The sequence below is a fragment of the Macrotis lagotis genome, chromosome 2 (genome assembly GCF_037893015.1).
Source record: "Macrotis lagotis isolate mMagLag1 chromosome 2, bilby.v1.9.chrom.fasta, whole genome shotgun sequence".
NCBI classification, from domain to species: domain Eukaryota; kingdom Metazoa; phylum Chordata; class Mammalia; order Peramelemorphia; family Peramelidae; genus Macrotis; species Macrotis lagotis.
The window spans coordinates 56,733,544-56,755,930 of NC_133659.1; the positions used below are offsets into that span (position 1 = coordinate 56,733,544).

At 38.7% G+C, this 22,387-nt stretch overlaps 1 protein-coding gene across 2 annotated transcripts in view; it reads left to right on the forward strand.

The window, feature by feature from the left end:
* PBX1 (PBX homeobox 1) overlaps positions 1-22,387 on the forward strand; it is a 325,099-nt gene that overhangs the window by 241,407 nt on the left and 61,305 nt on the right. For both annotated transcript variants that reach the window (XM_074221876.1, XM_074221877.1), the window contains exon 3: positions 22,136-22,380. In XM_074221876.1, the coding sequence (XP_074077977.1) occupies positions 22,136-22,380 (245 nt within the window). The remainder of the gene's footprint in view (positions 1-22,135; positions 22,381-22,387) is intronic.

Here is a 22,387-nt window from a genome sequence, read left to right on the forward strand (position 1 = left end):
AAATAGGACCAGTTCATTACAATTAAGGAGTCCCAAAGTATTAATACTGCTAGGGATGTATTGACAGGCACATGGATAGCTTGTAAGGTCCAGAGAATCATCTTCCTACTTACATCAGATGGAGTATTATTGCTGGAGTGGCATAGTCTCTCTGGTTCTTCTTGTTTTAAGGAATGTGAATAGAAAATTAAAATAAAATAAGTTCTTTATTGAAGAGATTGCAATGGAGACAAGGGCAAATATTTAAAGTGTCATGGTTTATTTATTCCATAGTTTAGAAGGCTGAGTTGAGATTTAATGATTACCTTCAGATACTAGGTTGATACCAAGGGAAAGCTGAAGAAATAGTCTCCTTTTCTACATATAAATGACAGAACAAAAGAAAATGGGTTAGCAGTGTAGTGAATATTAGAGTACAGGCAACCAAACGCTGAGGAAATCAAAGAGCTTTGGAGTCATTGGAAGAGGTTTCTAAAACCATCTATTTCAACCTATACCCAAATTACAAATTCTGTCCTCCACTTTCCTACTAAATTATGAGTCAGATAGGAGGTTCCATATTTTCCTTTATTTGGATTTATAATCTAAAGGAGGAACTACATTACAGCATATATAATTACAAGAATTGGAGCAAGCTATCAAGATGAGAAAGCAACATCTTGGGAAGTCTTCAAGTGTAGGTTGAGGTACTGCTTGACTTGGATGGCTCTGGATTGGGTATGTTCTTGGCCAAAGTTCAGAGCCTCACCTTTTGAGGTTCCTTCCAGTTCTAGGATAATGAAATTCCAATGGGGTTTTGCCCTTAAAAGAATCAACTGTGGTTCATAGAGCCCTAATAGAGGACCTCCTCCTCCTCCCCTATCAGCCTTTGCTTCTGTCTCCAGTGGGATCCAAATTTTGCAGATCCTGAGCTTATTCAAGCTACAGTATAGCTCTGCACCATATGATGTGTGTGAGAGAAGCTCCCTATGGCCAGGTAAGGACATCTTAGACATTTTATTACTGAGAGATGGTGTGTTTTTAATGCAGTAGTTAGTATATTTAAACAGATTCATCAATCTTTTAGAATTCAGCAATTTCAAGATCTTTTTTTTTAAGGTTGGGGAGAAGTGGAGGGAATCATCTGTAACTTAATTCCCCTTCCTATAACACTCTCCCTCTTCACCACTCCTCCCATTCCTGTATCTTGGTGTAATTACCATCTTAAGCATTGCCTCTTGGTTTCCTTTAGGTACAATTCATGAAGCCAAGAAACTATGGCCCAGCTGGAATATACAGTATCCTTTGCCAGTGTAGATGAGGGCTTGATTACACTTCACGGTTGTAATTCAAGCCTGCTAATCTTCCTCTGGGTTAGAGAAAGAGGTCTGTTCTATTAGATAAGCTGATTACAGCCTGGTGTGTGCTTCAAGCCTATGAGGACTTGTTTATATGTGGAATTACAGCCAGTTGGGGTTAGCGCTTCCCTATATTGACTAAACTTGCTGAGAAATCAGTAGGGTTAGACTTGACCCAGTATCTTGAGGAATTGAGGATGGGGGTGGGGGGAAGCAAGGGAGCAGGTGGGGTAGGAAAATAGAGTCTTGACTACAACTGCTCCCCTCCCTCCCACCCTCAGGAATGTGGCTAAATATTTATTTTTCCTTCTTGCTAAGGAAGTTACCTGATAAAGAGTTGTAAATTCTGACAGTTTTGATTTAAAGGATCCTGCTAGTAGTGGGTTCTTGGAGTCAAAGAATATTATCAGGAGGTTTCCCTGGTATGATATTCTGCTAAGAGTTTCAGTATTGGTATGTTTTCTTGAGGTGCAAATTAGAAAGAGCTTTGCTGGGACCAAGTCAAGTGTGTGGTAAGATCAACAGCCAGATGCTGTGTCTGTACACAGACAACGAAGGATCCAGGCTTGGGGCAAGGGTGCCCACAGAGACCATTTGAATGATTTCTCATTTTCAAAGATGTCTCATTTCAAAGCCACAAAAGCCTTGAAACCACCATTGCCTCTCCCACCCAGCTGATCTCCGGTCAAGTTTGCAGCTTGTGGCTTTGTTGGAGTCTGCAAACCTTTATTTCTCATTGAAGGAGGAAGTACATTTATTGCCACTGGCTAGGAATGTCTAGTGACACAATTTCCATTGCCAGTCCATGGGGGATTTTCACAGATTTCTCAGGGACAGCCTTTGGTTGGTGATGGGGAGTGTGGCTTGTTTCTAAGGAAAGAGGAAAGTTTATTAAGTTCAACTCAGACATTTATTAAATACCTACTATTGCAAGGTGCTGACAGGGTTGGAAAGGTTAAAAACAAAAGAGATAATCTCTACCTCCATGGGACCTATATTTCAATAGGCAATGCTTAAGTTATCTAAACCTTGAGGAAAAAAATGAATGTATGGACACATATGGTCCAATGTTGGGACACCTGGCTTTAACGCCTTAGTGTCTTCATTTATGTATGAATCTATTCATGTGTTTCCATATATACAGACTCCGATGGACTGAGAGAGCAAGAGAATGTCTGCATGTGCTTGGTTGTGATATAAGTGTCTGAGACTGAATTTGAACCCAGGTACTCCTGACTCCAAGGCCGGTGCTTTATCCATTACTCCACCTAGCCACCCCTTCCTAAAACTTTTTTACATCGGGGGTGATGCTCCATAGGGAGAGAAAACTCAAGATAAAGAAGGATGAAACTTTTTGCTCCTGAAATAGTTAGTCCTAAATAGATCACATCCATGACTCTTCATAAATATCTTGACTCCATTAGTATCATGAGATATTAACCTAGCCCTTTTCCCCTCTGATTTCCTCTCCTCTTTTCCCTTTATTTATTTGTATGCTAGCCACACATTTTCTTCTTTTCATTTCCCTTTTATTCTTACTTATCCTGAGAAAACCCTCTTTCCTAAGACTAATGAAGACTGAAAGGTTGAGTCACAACCTCTGGATTATTCTACATCATCTGGGACTGGCTGATAATTCTTGAAGAATTTAGCAAAAGAATCATAAGAATAGGCGTAAAGAGATTGGTTGTAACTTTGAAAAATGATTAGAAAGGGACTCATCCAACATTAGTGGCAAGGCATTTTAAAATATTATAAACATTAACATCCTTTACCATGATGCTTGTAGGCATCTATTTTAAAAGGACCTGCACTTATCATGATAAATGTTTGTGAATGCCAACATTTAATTGATCATTTGTGAATCTTAGTGTTTGTATCTTTAAGTCTAGTAGCCCAAGGGTTAATGGACTTAAATACATATGTGTTCATGCTTTCACATATATTCTGCTCTTAAAAGAATGGAAATAAAAAAATGCTTATGTGTTGAGTGTTTAAAGGACTGTTGTCTCTAGTAAAATATACCTTTTTTGAAGATTCTTGGGGCGGCTAGGTGGTGCAGTGGATAGAGCACCGGCCCTGGAGTCAGGAGTACCTGAGTTCAAATCTGGCCTCAGACACTTAATAATTACTTAGCTATGTGGCCTTGGGCACACCACTTAACCCTATTTGCCTTGCAAAAGAAAACCTTAAAAAAAAAAGAAAGAAAATTCTTCTCTTGGGCAGGAAGTTCTGAACCCCTGAATTTTTTTTAAAAAAGGGGAGGTAATCAAGAAAGCAGTAAGTGTACCAATTTTTAAAAACTGATCAAAAAGTAAAACTCTTTGGCCATTTAAATTAGAATGGATTATAATCAAGGGATTACAGTCATGTTTGAGTGGGACTCAGGGCCCCAGTAACCTCAAGACTGTGCTTGGAATAACTTGGGTATATGGAACCAAAAGAATAAGATCTTTTCAATTTTTATTCAGTTTATGAATTTCTTTATTTTACTTCCCTGTCCCTTTAGGCCCACTATCTGCTGATCTCTCAAAACCCATCTTGGGCTTTGAGGCATTTATTTTGCTTGTGTTTTTGTTTTTGTTTTTTAAACAATAACATAGAACTTTCTCTTCCCTGTAGAACTCCTCTCCCTCCTGTAATGCTGTTTCTCTTCATTATCTATACAGTACTGAAAATGTGCCTTGTGGTTTTCATTAACATTCAGAAGATCCATGGTCCTGTTAAAAGTAATAACTGATTGGAAAAGCCTTTGGTAAATGTCAGAAAGAAAAAAGTCTGGGAGAAGGGGGGGGAGCTCTTGAATTAATGAGGGCTGATTTCCTGGAGATTGTATCTGGAGAAGGGAAATAAACTATCCGAATAAAATTCACATTGGATTTCAAGAGCCTAGACATTAGTAAGTTTGCCCCATAAAGTGACCAGGGTTACACTACTTACTTGTGATAGTTTTTGAGCATTAGTGGGCTGTCTGAAGTGTCTTCTTCCTAGGAAATTCTCAGCAGTGTTATTTAAGTATGACAATAAAACTAAGAATTCCAAATTTCAGAAATTCTTTTCCCATCCAAGAATATCCAAATACAGTTCTTCCCCATGCTTGTGTAAAACCAAACACCCTAAGAAGAAATAGAGAGGCGATCCCACTTCAGGGTTGTGGAAATTGAGGATCCAGGCAATGAAATTTGAATGTGTTGCTTAACTTAAACTCCTTCTTTGATCATGGATTCTACATTCATCTTGATTTTCCTGTCTTATGGCATTCAGTTGAATTCAGTTCACAAATGCTGAGTGTATCTTGCATAGCTCATTGGGATGAGCAGTAAGCAAAACAAAAAGATGAATGGATGACATGGTTCTTGGTTGCACAGACCTTATATATTTTTATGGAGGGGAGCCAGGAGTGGATGGGTATTCAATGGATAGAGTACTGAGTCTGGAGTAAGGAAGGTTCATCCTCCTGAGTTTAAATCTAACCTCAGACATTTACTAGTTCTTTGACTTTGGGCAAGTCACTTCACCTTGTTTGTCTCAAATTTCCTCTATAAAATGAATTGGAGAGAGAAATAGCAAACCATCCCAGCACCGCTGCCAACAGGGGGGAAAAAACAACCCAAATGGGGTCAAGAAGAATCAGATTTTGCTGACAACAACTAAAGAACAAAAGGGGAGTCAGAATAGAGACAGGAGTTCCTAAAAATCTATCGTGTCTAAATTAGTGATTATTAAATTTATTTCTACCCATTGCATGTCTGAGGAAGAAAAAACATTTTTAATTTGAGATGATCACTAAAGGTATCATGGTAAAGGTGACATTTCAGTTAGGGTTGCATTCAAAGTTTCAAAGGTACAATGGTTGTTGAATGAGGGGGAACAGGAAGAGAATAAGCATTTATATAGTTCCTACTGTATAGGAATTTATAACTTGTATATTCCTATTGTATAGGACTTGTATAGCTTGGCCCTGAAATAAGCACTTTTTATAAACATTCTGTCATTTGATCTTTATAACAACCCAGAGAGGTTTAGTTGCTATAATTAATCCCCTTATACAACTGAGAAAACTAAGGCAATAGATTGAGGCAAAACTAGATTGAGGTAAGATTCGTACTTATGTCTTTCTGATTCCTGTTCCAGCTCACAGTCTGTTATACCAATACCAGTCAAAAGAATGAATGGAGAATTCTCTAATATAGAGGTTCTTAATTTTTTGTGCAATGAACCCATTGTCACTCTGGTAAAACCTTTGGATACTAAGGATAATATTTATAAGCACATAAAATATCTAGGATTGCAAAAGAAATCAATTGTATGAAATTTTCTGTGGTTAAGAACCTCTGAAGAAGTTATCTTTCTCCCTTCCTCTCTCTCTCTCTGTCTCTCTCTTTTTGTATTTCTCTCTCTTTCCCCCTCCCTCCCCCCTCGCCTCTCTATTACTCTTAAGATTTTATATTTGCTTTCATTACATTTTATTATGTTTGTCTCTGTGTGTGTGTGTGTGTGTGTGTGTGTATACATATATTTTAGGCTAAAAAAATATGGTGAAGAGAAAATAGTATACCACTTCCTTTGGAGAATCTCTTTGTCTAGAAATACAGTATCAGTTAAAGCAAAAACAAGGTAATTTTAGCTTCACTAGCAAGATCTTCCATTAGATTGCAGCTCCTCTCAGGAGTTCAAAGACCTAGGACAACCCTGGGAGACCTATTATGGACAGTGCCATTCATATCCAGAGGAAAAAAAAATAAAACACAACCCACAGAATCTGAATGGATACTATGTTCACTTTTTTAAAAAACCTTCTCTTATGTTTTTGCCTTCCTATCCAATGGTTTTCTTTCTTTTCCCTTAATCCCATTTCTTCATATACAAAATGACATATATAAATATGCTAAACACAAAAGTACGTGTCCAACTTTTACCAGACTATTCACCACTGAGAGGAGGGGAGTGGGAAGGGAGGGTGGTAGGAAATTATGTAGCTTATAAATATGCAAGTGGATGAATGTTGAAAAGCTTCTATAACTGGAAAAATAAAATAAAATATACATTAAAAATGATCTTCCATCCATTAGATATTCTCAGGATTTCCCTTCACCAAAAGAATGGCTTTATCCAAATCTCATGGCATTATCTTATTTTATAGAGATAAATCACTGGAGGATTGTATTAAATTAATATGGGCTATGTTTTATTTCAAATGGTTTGGGTTTACTGGGGTATTTTTTGGAAGCTGGTAGTTCTATAAATGTTTGCTTTGAGAGGGTAGCATAAGTGAGATTAATCAAAAAAAAGCAGCAAGTATATTCAATATTGCCTCTAGCTACTAGATCTTGAGCTTTAGTCTCTTCCAGAAAAAAAAGGTGAGATATTACATTGGGCCAAGTAAGAATTTTAATTAACTGTCTAGTGTAATGGTCTAAATATTTCTATAGGCTGGTGAGATGAACACTTGTCAAAATAGTGGTACTGGTAGAAATTTTTCAGACTGATTACACTTTTTTGCCGGCCAGGAGATTAAAAAAAACCTGATCTGCAAAACTGCCACTAAACATAAGTGAAAATGACCAGTCTGTTGCAAATAAAGGCAAGATGAGTGCAGATGGCACATGGGCAGCATCAACAGGGAAAAGTAAATTAGGCTTTTAGCATTGTTATATCTGTCACCAAGACTCAGCACGATCTCATAGAAAGGATACTAGAATTCAAGACAGGATACTTAGCTTCTTCTTCTTATTTCTGCCATAGGGGTTCACTCAATCTTTGCCACCGTTTTTCCCAATGGCAAGTGATGATGAGCACGTTTGCCGGTTGCCTTCAACACACACACACACACACACACACACACACACACAAACAAATTCTTTCCAAACTACATATATAGAGTTTGGTTTAATTCCATTTTTTATTCAGTGTTACTATTGCTTGTCACAATGAGAGGTTGGATCTATGAAATGCCAACAAAGAATGATTTGGAGTCTATTGGATAGTTCATGTATATTTACTACATGTAAATATATTCAGTTTTGTTTGTTTTTATTTAAAAGCAATTAATGCATTGAATGATTCATAGAATATAGGAAGTTTGGGACCTTAGAGATGACATAGCCCAATTTTTTTCATTGAACACTTAATAAAGGAGTACCTTGTCCCAAGTCACACAATTCCTGGGATTCCTAACCAGACCATGGGGGCAGAAATCAGACTTGTATCTTGGGCAGCTGACTCTTCCACTGTACCACTCAGATTCTCTGGCCACATCCTTAGGCTCCTGAAGATTGATGAGCTTTCCCCCAGATTTTTGACCATGTCTATTTAGTTAGCACAGTCACTCATCATTCTAGTCTTACAGGCTGCTTCAAGGAAAGATTCACTAAGCTAGTCAATCAATAAGAACCTATAAGACATTTATCAAAAAAGACAGACAGTCCCTGCCCTCAAGGAGCTTACAATCTAAGGAGGGAAACAACAAGCAAACACTCCAATAAATACCAAGCACAAATAGAAAATAGTCACTAGAGGAAAAGCACAAGAGATAAGAGGGATTGGAAAGGATTTCCTTTAGATGCTGTAGAAGGATCCTGGACATTAGGTTTAATGCTACAACTGTTTGAACCAGCCATGATACAGGTCACTAGCACAGCCAGAATAGGTGCAGAGCCCATCACCAGCTATGTGTAAGTACATAGGTTTACTTCCTGTCCAGGAGCAAAGCTTTGAAGAAGAGTCTAACATTAGCCACTTGAAAATAGGGTCATTTCTGGGCTATCAAAAGTGTCAGAATAGAGATTATAAAAATACATCAGTTAATAGACTAGAGGACAAGTTATCTCTTCAGATGAAACTGGTTTAAAAATGAAGTAATTGAGGTCTAAAATCTTGAGAGCACAGATTTCCCTCTCTCTTTCTTTTCTCTCTCTGTCCCTTTCTCTCTCTCTCTCTCTCTCTCTCTCTCTCTCTCTCTCTCTCTCTCTCCTTATTTTATTTTATTTTTTTGCAAGGCAATGGGGTTAAGTGGCTTGCCCAAGGCCACACAGCTAGGTCATTATTAAGTGTCTGAGGCCGGATTTGAACTCAAATACTCCTGACTCCAGGGCAAGTGCTCTCTCCACTGCCTTGCCACCCCCCCCAAAAGAAAATGATATCGTGCCTTTATCCATCAGCTCTCTTCTAATCCGCTAATATCTCATAGCATTACCAAAATAGATTGGATAGTGGTGGTGATGATCCAGGTACATTTCTAGGAATTTAGAGACCCTCCTCTTCAGCAAGCTTTTGAAGAGATCCAGTGCTTTCTGTAATAAAAAGAGGCTACTGCTGCGGGAGCCCCTCTCTCCTCCTCTAGGATTTCACCACTATGTCTTAAGCACAGTGGAGGCAACAACGACAAAAAAAAAGCCCATCTGAAAATCAGAGCCTAATCGTTCCCATCTGCTCAAGTGCTGCTTCCCTTTGCTTCTTGCCAGGATGTTTGCCACAGACGCTAAGTAGCACATTATTTTCGATAAGTTGCAATCATTTACTTGAAATCTACTTCTCCTTTAAAATGTCCCCCTGGAAACTCAATTCGGCAGTTGAGAAGCTCTGCTCGGGATAGAATCTGAATGCTTGCACTGAACATCATGAAAAGTTAAACCTCCTTGAGTAGCAGGTGTTTATTGGTTCAAGATTCCAACCTCATGGACTCATTTGGGGTTGGGGGGGGGACAGAGGAGGTAGAACAGTGGGGGATAGTCAAGTTGATTAGGGTAGCCCATTAGGTTTCATTTCTTGCCAGAGAAGACAAGAGTAGGGGCACAGGGAGGCCACAGCCGAGTGCTTGCCTTATTGGTCCGGAAGGCAAGTTTTTCGTGTCTTCTCCCCCCCCACCCATTATATTAACTCCCGCAAACTTTGCCTTGTTCCCTATATGGAGGCATATGTGCCTATTCAGAGAAATCTATTACAGACAAGTCTTTCAATGTGGAGTTGACATTTTCCTTAAACTAAGTTGTATGAGTCTTTCCCTTAAAAATTATCATTCTGTACCTTTCCCTGATTTTCAACATCCTTAATTGTTGGTCTGTTATTTCTCTGGACTGCAGTGCTTTCAGTAATGGACTTGATGCCCATTAATGAGCCACTCTGAAGGTTCCAAAAAAAGCAAACTTCTTCCTTCTTACTGTTCTTTAGATGCAAAGAAGACACTCATGGTTCCTTGCTCACTGGGTTATGTACTTTGCATTGGTTTTTCAAGTTGTGCTATGGTGTTGTGGATCTATGGGGTCTCATCTGTATTTTTAAGGTGTCTGAGGCAAGGGGAGAATTACTTGATCTATGTGGAGTGAAGTAGAACCATGGAAACTCCAAACAGGAGACTCAGCAGTATCACACCACTGGTGGTTTCCTGCTTCTACTCTAACCCCCCCAACTCCCATTGTTGACTAACTATCTCCTCCCCTTGAAAAGCCAATCTTTCCCCTTGACTTCTTTTATAGTTTCATTCTCCCTTCCTTACCCTTCTCCACAATAGTGATTCTAATAGCAAAAGATAAGGCATAAAACTTGCATTATATTGCAATTAGAGGAAATAACAGGATACAAATGATAGTCTGGTTGGGTAGGGTAAAAGTATACATTTTCATTCATTAATTTGCCTTGACTCAACTTACTCCATTCATCAACTCTCTCTCTCTTTCTCTTTCTCTCTCTCTCTCTCTCTCTCTCTCTCTCTCTCTCTCTCTCTCTCATCTTCTCCCTACCCAAGTGAATAATTGTGTATTTTGTAACCTGAAATGGAATCATCCTTCCTCCTTAGATTCAATGTAGCAATTCCTTTATTATGCATAGTTTGTGATTGCACCCAAGGAAGTTGCTTTCTCCTTCCCAATCTAAATCCCTTCTTCTCTAGAACATTTTCTTTTCTTTCTTTTTTTGGTTTTTGCAAGGCAGTGGGGGTTAAGTGACTTACCAAAGCTCACACAGCTAGGCAATTAGTAAGTGTCTGAGGCTGTATTTGAACTCAGGTCCTCCTTAACTCCAGAGCCAGTGCTTTATCCACTGTGTCACCTAGCTGTCCTCAAAAGTTTTCTTTTTGCGTAGAGAATCTCCCGACCCTGAGGGACTCACAAATTCTCTCTTCCTTCAAAGTAGTTGATTTCTGGCTCCCCTTTCCACTTTCCATCAAATTGCCTTATGACGTGGTTTAGAGACTCTTTTTCTTTTCATCTTAGATAGACTTTCAACTTTCCCCCAAGCTATCCTCTTTACTTAATTCAGTTAAGACACAATGGAAAAAGGCTGAGTTTTAAGTTTGAGGTCTTGACACTGGATCCCACCCCCTTTCCATTTAACTACTTGGGTGACTGACCTTCAGCAAGTCACTTTCTATCTCTTGGCATCCCCATATCTGTAATATGGAGTCAGAGCATATGATGCATAAATTTTCTTCCATCTCTGAATCTATAGTGATTTTAACCATCAGTCTTACTCATAATCTGACTATAGACAAATGTTCTCTTTTTGTGCTTTGTCCTTGCCACCTTCCTTTCCCTTTTTTCTTCTTCTTCTTCCTGGGTATTTTGCATCTACAGTAGCCCCCATAGAAAGTAAGTTTGCCATGCTGCATTCTAGCTGTTGGAATGGAAGAGAATGATTTTTTTTAAAGGTTTTTGCAAGGTAAATGGAGTTAAGTGGCTTGTCCAAGGCCATACAGCTAGGTAATTATTAAGTGTCTGAGGTAGGATTTGAACTCAGGTACTCCTGATTCCAGGGCCGGTGCTCTATCCACTGCACCACCTAGCCGCCCTGAGAACGAATTATTGTAAGGTGTTTTTTAAAATATGTAATAATTTAGGATAATGATACACTTAGGGATTTAGTTTAATTTATCTTGGTTTATCCCCTATGTCTGATAAAGGTTCCATGAAGCCAATGGTAATTTCTTCATAATCAATTAAAAACATTTATTAAACTCCTCCAGAGTGTAGATCACTGGAAATACAGAGATGCAAATTACATAGACCCTGCCTTCAAGATTATCTTCTAGTAAAGAGATGTCCACAATGAAGAATGACACAAATTCAGATGTGATGAAACAAAGGAGAAAACTAAGGTACTAGATGAAATTTCAGGAATCAGTGATCAGTTTGAGTTGGGGGTGGGAAATAAGGGAAGGTTTCAGAGAGGTGACACCTAAGCAAAACCTTGAAGGGAGAGGAGGATTCAAATTGGTAAAAAGGAGAAGGAAGAAATATATTCTAGGCATATGAGTGACTGGCCTGTGTGAATGCAAGAAGTTGGTAGTCTACAGGCTGAGGTTGGGGAAGAGCTAGTAACCCAGTTTGGCTGAAATAGCAAACATTCTATCCCTTCAAGAGTCAACCTGAAGTAGTAACTAGAATGCTGTAATCCGAGTCAGGAAGAATTGAATTCAAATCATGCTTCAGACACTTATTATTTTACCAAAGACAAGTCTCACTTAAGATCTTTATAGTCTTGTTTCTCCCTTAACAAACATGGCAGCAGGACTCAATGGTGTCTGAAGTCTTGTCCAGGTTTACTACTTCTCTGAACCTGTATTTTAATAACTGGAAAGGAGAGTTAGAGTTAGTTAGTTAGAATGGGGGAGGGATTTCAATCTTAAACTGAGGAAATTGTATTCAAATGAGGTTACTAAACTGTTTTGAACAAGTGGGTGATTGTAATTGGATCTTGCACTTGAGGAGGATTATTTTGGTAAATGTATAAAGGATGCAATGGAGAGGGCAGAGGCTAAAAGCAAAAAACGTCAGTAAGGAAGCTCTCTCAAGTCCCAATCCAGATTTGAGCTAGAGAGTGGTCTGAGCAGAGAGAATGGAGAGAAGATTCCAGGTAAGATTTTGGAGAGATTGAAAAAGTGGGAAAAACTATTGTTTGAATGAGACAGAGTAAAGGAGAAAATTTGGATTCATATCAACATTCAGTTGATGAACTGAATTTTCAGCATCCCAGAAAGATTCCCCTTTTCAGTCTTCAAGGTTAAAATTATTTGGAAAATAAGACAAAATCCAATCTGGTGCTTTTGTGTTTGTGAGTATGGGTAGAAGAGAGGAATGGAACCTATGATTTCATTAGTCTCAGGCAGGAGTTCTTAAACTAGAGTCTGTGAACTTGAAAAAAGAAAATATAATTCAATATAAGATATTCCAAAAATCTAAGTGGAGTTTTAAGTTACTAAAGCCTAAAAGGGCACTGAGACTTTTGAAATACTTTTGTATTCCTATGAAATTTATTTAAATCACTTAAAAATATTATTTTGAGGAAAAGAGAATTTCTAAGGGGTATGATACAGAAACAGTTAAGAATCCCAATGCATGTTGGCATATTCTCAGCCTCCTGGGGTCTTAGAGGGTTGCCTAGTACACTGGGAATTTAAATGACCTAAACTGGTCTTCCTGCTTTAAGGCTGGCTCTCTTTCCATTTCAGTACACTGAATGTACTGTCACTGTGTTGGTTAATCATTTTTCCGTTGTGTCCAACTCTTTGTGACTCCCTTTGGGTTTTCTTAGCAAGATACTGGACTGATTTGTCATTTCCTTCTCCAGCTTATTTTACAAATGAGAAAATGGAGGCAAACAACATTAAGTGACTTGCCTAGGATTACACAGCTATTCAATGTCTGAATCTGAATCTGAACTCAGGTCTTTCAGCATTCTGACCACTGTGTCACTTTGTTGTGCCCCTCCCCCTCGTGAATATAGGGACCTCTTGTTAAAAGCATGTAATATAATCTTTGTATCCATAAAAACACTGGCAATCAGCCAGCAAAACTGATCATAGGTTAAGAATAAGAGTGCAGAAAACACCAGTAATGATCATAAATTAGCAATAAAAAAAATGACTACCATGCTAATAATAGTATTGGTATATAGGGGGTTAGAGCAATAATGTTGGCTAGAGGACTTGAAGGCCCATTATATAAACTCATCAAAAATCCAAGCATTTTTGTCTTTTGTTCCAGTTCTTCCACCCATTAGCAAGGGGCTAATCCCAGAATAAACCTTATATTGACCACAGGGAAACCCCAAGGAATGTCTGAAACAGGTGGAGAAAATCCCCAGGGTCTCCCAGAGATAGCTCTAGAGTCTGAAGCCTTAAAATCACCTTCGCCTTGATAACACCCTTGAACATAAAGAGAGCCCCTTTCCTACTTTTGACTTTTTCTCTTTTTATAGAGATTTGAAAGCAATCATTAAAAATCACTCCCAGGCTGGCTTGTCTGACATGAGGTGAGATTTCAACAGAGTTAAGTAGTTCCCAGAAGGGCTTTTCAGATTTCCAGAAGGACTCTGGCCCTTATGTGCAATCACTGATGGGCAGGGAGAACTGTGAATCTTCCCAGCTCAGCAGGACCGGAGTGGGGGTTGCCACAAGCTGTGTACATGGTCTGAATGAGAGAGATTTCAGGTTTTAGAAGCAGCATTCTCCTCCTATATGATTAAGAGCAAGAGGGAAAGGGTAACAGCAAGAGGTGATGAGGAGACAAGAAGAAAGAAGAGGGAGGGGGGAGAAAGGAGAAATTTTGCAATCTATTTCTGGAGACATTAAAAAAATAGGATTTGTTGATGATGTATGTGTGGATTCTCTCTGTTTCATTATTTTGGGATTTAGTGAACAGACATTTTAAAACTAGCTCTAACCAGTAAAAACTTGAACAGGAATGCCATTTTCTCATCTCCCTACCTTCACTCAGGTTCCTCCTGCAGAAGATTGATTATTTTTTAAATCCAAAACTTCAAGTACTTCATTTAGAAATCATGGATGTGATTTCTAAGGTCTAAAATTCACTGGCCCTATAGATCCTTCCCTAATCAGACATATTCCACACAGTGATTTTTTTTGGTATCCTATAAGTTGTAATTTATGGATTAGATTGCAGTCGGGAGTCCCTGCTACTTTAGGATTCTGTAATTCTGAGCTCTCTGTATCCTCCCAACAGCACATCAGGGAGACCTACCTGGGGGGAAATCAATGATCAGAATTGTGCAGGAAAAGAACTCTGGGTTCAGTAATTAGAGGAGGAAGCACCTTTGAGAAACTAATCAATCAAGAATCACCCACCTAGAGGAAAGAGTAATGGGCTGCTGACCCTACGGTCCCTTTTATCCCCAGTTTTTGAAATGCTAGATTCCACCGCTGTGGACTGAAGTTTGTATCTCAAAATAATAATAATATCTTAGTAGATCTGATTCACATAGGACGTATGACTTGGAAGTTGCCAATCTTTCAGGAAAATTTTCAGTTAATTCCACTTTCTCCTGTCCTTAAGCAAGGATCTGAGATCTGTATCCTAGTATAAAACCATATTTGACATGGACACTTAGTAAGTCCTTGTTGATTGATGGAGCCATAATCTCATGAAGGAATCATCATTCCTTTGTGATTGCTTCATGTCTTGATTTGGAGAAGGCAGAAATGAAGCCTAACACAGTGTAATCTAGAAAATCAGTGGGCTTCTCACTTTCTTCCCTGAATATATATGTGAGGAAGCAACCAACCTTGAGGGTGTGAGCACATACATTTTGAGCAAGAAAATATAGGCCTGAACTAGTGAGGACCAGAGAGCCTTATTCCACCTAGCACACGGGCATTTATCCAGAGGGGAATGCGCCAGTTGCCTAGTGTATTAGCATTCTCTCTGCCAACTGGCTTAGGGACACTAAGAGTGCCAAGCTGGGAAAAACGTGTGAATGGGATCCACGCCCATACATCCCTAGAGACAGTAAAGGAGGAAAAATGAGAAATGTAAGTGGGTCATTATATCTAGACAGCACCATGACCAGAACTGAAGAATCAGAATGAAGTCTGTTTAAAAAAATAGTAACAAAATATATTCTTTAGGTTATTCACATAAAAATCTCAGTGTGGAATTTCAAAACTTTGCTATCGGTTGGCTAAAGTCCCCAACCTCCTAGGGAAGATAGACTTTGATCTATCTGATTTGACAGAAATGGAAAAGAGATGATTGAAAGGGGATAAATATTTCTCACCTTTGAGATAAAGAAGGCCAGAGAATAAAATGTTTACAGAAAACACCTGGCTGAGTTCCTTTGACTATAAATGACTATGAAACTGTGTTTCAGGGCATGTGAAGCGTTAGATCTCACCATCGACCTTAGCCTTCTTAAGATTCAAATAATCTCGGCTCTAGAGTGGAGAAATTTCTTATTTGTGAATATAAGTAACCATGTAGGTCATCAAAGAAAGTGGTTGAGACAAGGGTAGGAAGAGTCAAAGTGGTGAGAAGGAATTTGAGGTGCATTTCCACATAGTTGCAGTCAAATCTCACAGGGGACCCTTATCAGCACTGCACTCTTCTTACCTCTGAATTCATGGATATTACCACCTTCTCCAGTTATCATGTGTATACTGAGCTGCTTATGTATTATATCTTCTAAGTAGAAAGCAAGCTCCAACCAGAAAAGGCCTATTTTTCTTTTTCTTTATTTTCCTAGCACCTAGGATAGTGTTATGTAGATGGTAGGAGGATAGCCATTGGTCCTGTAATTTCATTAATGTAGGGACCTCAGAACTGAGGAAACTTTCTTCACCAAAAAGTAGCAGTAGATAAGACTGGAAAGATAGGTTGGAACCAGAAAACCTTGCATGCTGAACTAAAGAACTTAAAATTTTATCCAGTAGGCAATAAGTGGCTTTTGAAGGATTTTGAATGATGGAGTAAAGAGATCAAAATGGTATTTTAGGAAGACAGTCAATGACATTATTCAGAATAGAGAAGAGGAAAGACTCAAGGCAAAAATAGGCCAGTTAGTAGGAATTTCATAGTGTTAAGACTTAAAAGGTAAAGAGAGTTATAAAATCAGATTGTAGCTCCAGAAATGGGAAGGAAGCAACATACAATAGAAACATTGTGAAGAGAAAGTTCACAGAAATTGTTGTCTTATTGGATGTCAGGGCAAGAGAAGGCAAAAATTCGAAGATGAGTAAGGTTTCCTCCCTGAAGGACTAGGAGATCATCAGCTCTCTAATTCTGACAATGGTCCTTTTGGTCCCCAGATATTTGATCAGTGTCCAGTGACATGTTGAGCATGAGGTGCAGAGAGCATCGGTCAGTTTGGCAAAATGAAATCATTAACTAGTAGCACCCCTCCTGCAAAAAAGATTTCTGGTTATACATATTCCTGGGAAACTAGAGAGTACCTCTCATTCAGTACTATCTACATATGTCAAACTATATCTGGGAAAGGTAAGAGTGATGGGGGTATCTTGGAAGAGAAGAGAATGGAAGAGGAAGGAAAGATAAGAGAAAGCAGTGAGGGAGAAGGAGACAAGATAGAGAGTGGGGGAGCATACACACAGAGAAATAGAGAGATAGAGACAAGAGAGAATCTCCAGACCTCAGTGTATCATTGGTCATTTCAAGTCCCAAAGACATCTTCCCTGCACTTGAAAGATATGAAGGCAAAGTAAGGAAAGAGGGATTTTTTCAGCCATTATAGACTGTAAGGCTTAACAACATCCCAGTCTTTTCCGGTCTTAAACATCAAACCAAGAGATCCAGAGACCATTAATATAGGTATCTACAAATCTTCCCAGGATACTCAAGAATGCAACATTAAGGACATCCCACCTTGCCAAGTTGGGAATCTCATCAGCAGATCCCTTTTCTGAAAACTTGCCCTATCCATGGAAGTTTAGGGATGAGGAGCAAGAATTTTGAGATTCCTTGTCCCCCCCCCCGCCCAACACAGCACAACACAATGCAAGATGATGAACATACACATGTACATACACACACACACATACACACACACACACACACACACCCACACACACACACCCCCCTCCTGAGTATCTCTCACACGCCCTTAGAACAGGTGGCCCTTTGTGAAGAAAGAGTCCCCTCTAGTGGAAATCAGTTGAACATGTTTCTCTGGAGCAAGCAAGGACAAAACCCACACCAAGCCCCTCTCCCTGGATGTCTGAATGTGCCTTTGGGTCTGGTTTGTTTTCTTCCTTCTGTGAAAAAACCAGCAGCTCCTCAGTCGAGAGATCAGGCTGTCATTGACATGACATTCCCTTTCTCTTACAAGTCCTATAGAAGAATGAAATCCAGGGCTGGCTTTGGGATGCAGGCTCTTACTCTATACAGCTGCTTTCCAAAGGGTCAGCAACAATTTGGGTTCAAATTGAACACTTGCCTTGATAAAGGCTTTCCTATGAGGGAATGCTGGAGTACCCCAGGGTGGTCTTAAGGACATTGAAGCTCTGGCCCAGGACTATTGCTCAGTTAAGTAAACACTTTCATAGGGTGTTCCTACCAACACTGAATTCACTGGAGTAGACAAATAAAAGAAAAATGGAAATGGAGGTGACTGTACATCCCGAAGACCATAGGTGCTGCACAAATCGTCGACTTGTTCCTTTAACAACCTTGTTTCAGTCCAGGCTGTTTCACCAGGAGATGAAGTTGGGGGGAGACCGTGGGGGGAGGTGCCTGCAGGGCTCATCAGGGGAATGGGGTCCTGATCATATGTGATGGTTTCTGGATTAGGTAACTGTTCCACTGGTTGAAATTGGATCTTGGAGGATGAATGTTAACATCTCTGGTGTCCTGGCGAAAGGTTCATTTGAGTCTTGCATGGTGCTGTAGAGATAAAAAGGAGCTTTTAAATAATCATTTTGTCTCCTCCTCGCCGGAGTGCAAGCTTCCAGCAATAAATAGGTGATATCAGATCTGCTTAGACACATCACCCTTTTCATTTATTTATTTAATGTGGGGAGGATTTTTTTTTAACGGACTAGCTGAACTGATTCAGTGTCAAGGAAACCCAGTACCTACTTTTCTCTTGGTATATCTGGCTCCAATTCATTTTCTAGGTACTTGTGTACATATAATACCTTTTATATAGCCATTACAAACATGGCATCTACCCCAGGCCCCATCAGAGCCAAGTGGTTCTTTCTTAAATAAAAAAATAATCTCCTTTTGGTAAGATTGTCCTAAAAAACCCTTTTAAAAAGCTGCTATTTCTGGTTTTGTTCCTCATTTTTCTTTTCTTTAGGTTTTGTTTAATTTGGTAGTTTTGGGGCTCATTTGTTTTACTTTTGTTCCTTTTTCTACTCTTTTCTTTGTTTCCTAATTCAGTCCTCTATTTTGTAATTTTCTTATTCTGAATTTACAGTACAAAAGCAGACAAGTTATGTTGCTGGTCAGCAAGATTTTAACATGCCAACTTCTTATTGGTCAAATTAAAAGATAAATACAACCCAGTGGAACCAAGTTCCTTCTTTAGAATATTTGCTTGCATGATCCCTAAAGTGACTATTCAAAACTTTTTAATATTTTGTCTGGCTTGCACAGGTTCTTTTTATCCCCAACCAAATTATATAGTTTCCACTCCAAACAATGAAATTGAGTCAGTACAGAATCGACCTTTAAAAGTTATGGCAACCCTGAGAATTTTGTGAAATACAACAACAAGTTTCTGGGTAAGGTTAGCCCTGGGCATCATTGCATCCTTATTTCTGAATTTATTTTGTGCCACTCACACCTGAATTTAAGGGAGAATTTGGTATGATCTTGGAACCTTTCTTATTAATGTTCTTTGCTGTGCAGTGGAATTGTTTTATTATTAATGCAATTAATATTTTCTAAATAAAAAGAAATACTAATAAGAATGTAAACAAAGTTTTTCTCCTTGAAGAAATCATCAGTATAGAATGACAAGTGATTGCTGGACTCTGATTCTAAGTGTTTGACTTGATTCACTTGTTTTGTTTCCTCGTAGTTCTAAAGCAAATGGTGAAAGATGACTTTTTTCCTTAAATAAGATCCTTGTTAGCCATTAATTCTCAATCGGACTTTAGAAATATCGATGAATAAATGAAGTGAAATAGAATATAAATACTAACTATTGTTGAAAGGCGCCATTTTCAGTCTTACACCAATGGTTACATTTTGTTAGTCCCTGAAAAAAATACAGATTAAAAACCATTAGTGGCAGTCCATCCTTTGTAGCTGTTGATCTAGTTAATCTATTTCCATAAAATAACCATAGGGGTGCCTCCCAAGAGGAAAGGCAAAAAGTCCTTTCTTGCATTCTTTGGACATTGTGTGGAAACTAGGGGAACATGAGGATTGGCCATTCCTCACTTTGGTTGGAGTAGCATTGTATAGCGCAGTGCCACATAAAGAGTCATAGGAATTAAGTTGGAAGCCTGACTCTTCTAGCTATTATTTTTTTTGTCCCACATGCTTTCTGCGTAATCTTGAGCAAAACACATGACCTCTCTGGCCCTCAGTTTCCTCATAGATAACATGATATGACTGGAGTAGATGACCTCAAAGACCTCATTCAGTGGTAGATTTATGATCCTAATGACCCTCTGTTCAGGTCATATATTTTCTGACATCCTTTACTTTTCTTTTTCCTCAGCTCATACTCAAAAAAATATTTTGAAGATTTTTATGGCTTCCTTCCTTCCTTCCTTCCTTCCTTCCTTCCTTCCTTCCTTCCTTCCTTCCTTATTTCCTTCTTGCTTTCTTGTTTTTTCAAACACCAATAGAAAACAAATCCTAAGGACTCTTCATCAGAAAACATAGTCATTCCTTTCATTGTGGCTTCCATTTTCTCCCATCTCATGTCCAGATAAGAAAATAAGAGGGAACTAGTACTGAAATTTATCTATTTGTGTGTGTGTGTGTGTGTGTGTGTGTGCATAAAAGGAAGTTTATTGTGCAACCATGAATCCCCTGAATATAGGTGGAATTCTACTTTTTCATGGATCTTTGTGAATAGAAGGTTATTTTCTGTCTTTCCTTCTTCTTTCTCCATATCCATCTCTTTACCTTTAAAATAAGAGAAAGACAAAGATTTCCTAAGATCTTTCCTAAATCCCTTAATTTTATAAGCAAGAAGTTGTAGTCAGGTCCTATAAATGATATAATTCCTTGAAAAGCTCAGTTCCTCTTTCCATTGGGTTCACATCTACTTTCCTTGGGACAACCTTGTGGAGATGACCTTTGTTAATATTCATAGACACTTAGAATTAAGTAGAAACTCTCAAGGCTCAACAGATGTATTCTACCTTTAGTTACTTTTGTGGTTTTTCCAACATGACTTGGAAATAGCTGCTACTTCATTGTCTGATCTTCAGCTCATTATCCCAAAATACATTGGTCAGCAGTGGATTCTAGAAACTTAAAAGCTATCCCCCTCCTTCTCTCTCTCTCTCTCTCTCTCTCTCTCTCTCTCTCTCTCTCTCTCTCTCTCTCTCTCTCTCTCTCTCTCCCCATCCAAACAAACAAATGAATAATCCTTATTTTTTTCATAGTATAATTTTCTCCCTTAATAGGATCGTGGCTATGTACATGGAAGTTATGATTGAAGGCATACTGTATGCAAGTTGCATATAAATTAAAGGGGAAAATGTAGATACTGCTTTATTCATGGCAGCACTTTTATAGAAGCAAAAAAAGTAGAGAAAAAGGGTTTTTTTGAAGTTGCACTATATAAACAAATTGTGATATATAACTATAATGGAATTTTGTTCTGCCACAAAAAATCTTAAATATAAAGATTTAGGGGAAACATGGAAAGACTTTTTAAGATCATAGAACATAAGATTATGGATCTTCCTCCCCCTACTCCAGTTCCCCTTCCACCCCAAAGCTCTGGTTTTTGTCTAAGCTTGTATTATGAATAGCAACTTGTACAAGAGATTTTTGTCTCCACTATCAGGACAAGGACATCTCTACTGTTTACTGTGTTGAAATTCTTCATACTGGATAGGGTCCTTTTGTATTATCAAAGTGATTCCATCTTGGTCATTGTGGAGTTGTCAATGTTCATTTTATAACATTATGAAGTTTAATAGATATGAAATAAGTGAACTCATTGAGTTGGGGAGTCCCCTCCATCAGTGATGATTCCCATCCTTTGCAATAGGTTCTCACTAAAGAAGATTCTCCCAATAGACTGGAGGCTTTCTGAACTGTTTCACTTCTCAGGGTAGAAAGGGGATACCCTCAGACTATCTTTTATTACTTCTCACTCCTTGACTGATCCCTTTCCTCTTTTGATCCCTTGTGACAAAGCAACAAGGCAAGGCAGCAAGCATTTATTAAAGGTTTATTATTGCCAGACACCTTGCTTCTTGTTCCTAGATGGAATTAAAATTTAGCAAAAAAATTTAAATAACTCATACTCAGCCTAACATGTATAGAGTGTTTTTGTGGGTCCTAGCACTTTCCAAAGATTATCTCATTTGATTCTCACAGCCCTAAGAATAAGGTCCTAGTATTATGCCCATTTTACAGATAAGGAAACTGAAGCAAAAAAAAAAGAAACCTATTTGAATGGAACTTGTGTTTATTGAAGTGAAGTTTGGAAGGCATTCAGATATTAGAGGAATTGATATGGAACAAAAAATTTATAAGTGAACCCAGTCATTTTTCTTTTTTCTTTAGCCATTTCTAAAACATTGTACTACAGCTGGTTTAGGAATTCATTTAGTTGTATAATAACACTGACCTTTTCTTTGAATTACTATTAATAAAAGTCAGCTATTAATAGTAGCCAACATTTATATAAAGTGCTTTATGGTTTGAAAAGTGATTTATATATATATGTTGCCTCATTTCTCACAATATTCTTGTAAAGTCTGCACTAAGCTGTTTCAGATCAGGAAACTGAGGCTAGTTGAGATTGAATGACCTGCTTAGGCTCAAGCTCCATGACTCAAGGTCTGAACTGCACCCCCTTGCCACCATCAATCTGTTAATTTTTTTTCCCTTTTTGTTTATCTTTTCTTACAGTGTTGAGTATCCGAGGAGCCCAGGAAGAGGAGCCCACAGACCCCCAACTGATGCGATTGGACAACATGCTGTTGGCAGAGGGGGTAGCAGGGCCCGAGAAAGGTGGCGGATCAGCAGCAGCAGCGGCAGCAGCAGCAGCATCTGGGGGAGCTGGCTCAGACAATTCAGTGGAGCATTCTGACTACAGAGCCAAACTCTCACAAATCCGACAGATCTACCACACAGAACTGGAGAAATACGAACAGGTAACTT